A 3,045-nucleotide genomic window follows, 5' to 3' on the forward strand; every position below is an offset into this window, starting at 1 on the left:
AGGTCTGGCTCACACCAGGAGCATCTCCCCAGTAAGCTGTCTGGTCTTTGTCACCCCCTTCGAGGGCCTGTCCCTGTCTAACTACCTACAATATTTCTGTCTAACTCAGGCTGCCTGCAACAGTCCTCTCTGGTGACAGCTGGTAGGCTCTGAGTCTGACATCTGCTGGTTCTGTGGCATTGCTGGATTCTGTCCACCGGAGGTTTGACAACCAGCTCCCAAATCCAACAATCCTGTGGAGCTAGCCCTAGCTCACCTGGGGTCCAGCCAAGGGGGAGGAGGGCTTCTAGGGAGGTGGGAACAAGACAAGCGCGCCAGCCCCACTGCTGCCCCGAGAGGGCAGGGGCCAGGAGGTGAAGGCAGCATTGTAAATATTTGCTCATCTGCTTAGAGAAATTCAGGCCAATGCACTCTTGTGTTAGACCAGAGAAAGACCAGGGTGAGGCCACGCTCCAGCCAGGGTCAGAAGGGACCAGGCAGGTGGAAGCCGCATCTTCCGTGGGCACAGGGGACAGGTGTGTGGCCCTGGGTGTCCCTGCCCAGGGAGGACCTGGCGGAAGTGAGTGTCCTGTGGCCAGGTGTCAGCCCCATGGGTCCTGCACACTTGTGTGCAGGACGGGAAGGGGTTTGTGCCTCCACTTAAGAGCTGTGCTTTGGGCTGGCACTGAAGGCTGGCAGAGCTGAAGGAACCACGTGGCAAAGGCATGGGTGGCAGAAGGCCCAGGAGCCAGTTGGATAATGGCTCTATGTGGCTGGCACCCCAGGGCAGTGGTGGTGTGACCAAGTCAATGTTGAACCAGGCCTGAGTCACGCCATGACATTGGAGCTTCTGTCTTGGGGACCAGGAGCTGCTGAGCATCTGGGCACAGAAAGGGCCAGGCCTGGTGTTCATGTAGAAGACCACTGGGTACAGAAGGGTGGGCTGGTGGGGAGACTGAGGCAGGCCTCCCTTTCCTCCAGGAGCAGAAAGACCCGGGGCAACCACCAGGGCCTGCTGCCCGTCCTCCCCCGCCCCCTCCTTCCGGCCCCTTCCGGCCACCACTGCCAGTCTGCAGCCCAGGGCGGGAGCCCGGCCCCCGCAGCCCCCTGAACCGAGTGAGTGGAGCTTCCTGTCCCCAGCGGGAAGCACAGCCTGGCGCCAGACCCCATGGTTTATTAGCACCGCCACGCCCCAGATGTCCTGCTCGACACTGGGGTCACTTGTTCAAGGCCACATGGGCTGAACCACCAGGAGGTGGCCGAAGCTGTCCCCAGAGCTCACTGGGGCCCACAGGGCTCTGAGACAGAGCTGTGGACGGGCGCCCTTCCTGTGAGAGGGCAGTGCCAGCCAACCAGACTTCTGGGTGGCTCTGAGTAGCCCTGGAGTGGGTTTTGGGGACCGGACTGTGACTGTCCACCCCTTGCCCAGGCCTGGATGTGAACCAAGTACTTTGTGCCCAGCATCTGATGGCTGTCTCTTCCCTGCCGGGAGGTGGCTCTCAGCCCAGGAAGCCAGAGTTCAGGGGCCAAGGGTCTGTCTGGCTCAGGGGTGCTAAGCCATGGCATTCGGACCCATAGCTTCTCCTGACTGCCGTCCAACAGTTGCCACCACCCAGCAGGGCCACGGTAGGGTGGAGGCCTCACCACACACAGAGACGGCCACCTCACGCCACACAGCTACCCCGCGCCGCAGGGCCACCTCTCCTCATGCTGCGGCTGCGTCTCCTCCCGCAGGGAGCTCCCGCCCCGCCACGGTGCCTGACGCCTCCTCCCCAACAGGGGACCCTGGTCCCGTCTCCGGCAGCCTCAGTTCCATGTCCAGGTAAGCCCAGGTGACTCTCATGCTGTACCTAAGCCATAAGTGACCACCACTCCTCCTTCTGCGTGGATGTGAGTCCCGGAACTGGGGCGGCGCCTTAGCCTCCACGCTGCTGTGGAAGGGCTCCTGAGCAGGGCACACCGTGGGCCGCAGGGGCTGGCAGCCCGGGGGCCTGGACCAGCCTGCTCAAGTGAGAGGTCCAGGTGGTCCCACCCCCGCCTCTGTCTCCGCCCCACTTCAGATGCAGCCACCTGGCTCGGTGACATTTGCCTGAGTGTGTTGTATCAGTGCTTTGCCATGCACTAAAATATGGAAGCCAGTGCCAAGCATGGTGGTGGTGCCTGTAATTCTAGCACTTGGCAGGCTGAGGTAGGAGGATCGCTGTGAGTTCGAGGCCAGCCTGGGCTCCAAGGGGGGCTCAAGGCCAACCTGAACTACACATCAAAAACCTTTCTCCAAAACAAAATGGGAGGGGAGCCCAGCACCCTCCAACATTTGTTTCCTTCCCCAACTGCAGCCCAGTCTGGAGGCTCTGGCAGGTCTTAGGGTTCAGATAGCTACTAGCAGGGTTGGCAGTGGGTGCTGGGAGTCCCCTGCCTGGGGCCACACACCCACGGCTGGGTTGGCTGAATGCTTTCCTGGTGACAGCCTCCGGGCCCCGTCTTGTCCCCAGCATGCACATCCCCGCGGCCCGCCTGCTGGCCCCAGTCCTGGTGCTCCTGTCTCTCCTGCTGGCCACAGGTCTCATTGCCCTAGGCACCCACTTGCTCCGGGGCCGGAAGTCAGGTGAGTGGGGCCTGGCAGAGGGCAGATGGAGCCGCACCTGCAGCCGGGGGCCCCGGGGGTCTCAGCCTCCACCCACACGTCCCGCCGACCCTGGCAAGGCCTTGTCCCCTCCGCACGTCCAGCTCTGTGTACAGGGCCTGGCTGGGGTGCAGAATGAGCGTGGTACTCTCCCTGGGACTGCAAGGCGCCAGGCCCCTTCCCAGTCTGTGCTTTCAGCTGTTTGACCACACTGAGCCTCAGTTTCCCCAAGCAGGAACAAGTTGCATACCACGTGTCATTTAAAATCTCCTAGCTGGGCATGGAGGCACATGCCTGTAAGAAGGGTCACCATGAGTTTGAGGCCAGCCTGGGCTACATAGCGAGACCCTGTCTCAAATAAAAAAAAAAAAAAATTAATAGCTACATTTTAAAAGCTACTAGGTTTTAACAATATAGTTTAGGGGCCGGGGGGATGGTTCAGT

The 3,045-nt window shown here is 61.1% G+C and overlaps 1 protein-coding gene across 5 annotated transcripts in view; it reads left to right on the forward strand.

Annotated features, from left to right (window-relative positions):
* Cd300lg (CD300 molecule like family member g) overlaps nucleotides 1-3,045 on the forward strand; it is a 9,999-nt gene that overhangs the window by 2,518 nt on the left and 4,436 nt on the right. For 2 of the 5 annotated variants that reach the window (XM_023717994.1, XM_023717993.1), the window contains exons 3-5: nucleotides 961-1,095; nucleotides 1,558-1,801; nucleotides 2,472-2,584. In XM_023717994.1, coding sequence (XP_023573762.1) covers nucleotides 961-1,095; nucleotides 1,558-1,801; nucleotides 2,472-2,584 — 492 coding nt within the window. The remainder of the gene's footprint in view (nucleotides 1-960; nucleotides 1,096-1,557; nucleotides 1,802-2,471; nucleotides 2,585-3,045) is intronic. The other 3 variants (XM_023717996.1, XM_023717995.1, XM_023717997.1) reach the window with 3 other exon arrangements.

Source organism: Octodon degus, unplaced genomic scaffold (genome assembly GCF_000260255.1).
Source record: "Octodon degus isolate 3935 unplaced genomic scaffold, OctDeg1.0 scaffold00056, whole genome shotgun sequence".
NCBI classification, from domain to species: domain Eukaryota; kingdom Metazoa; phylum Chordata; class Mammalia; order Rodentia; family Octodontidae; genus Octodon; species Octodon degus.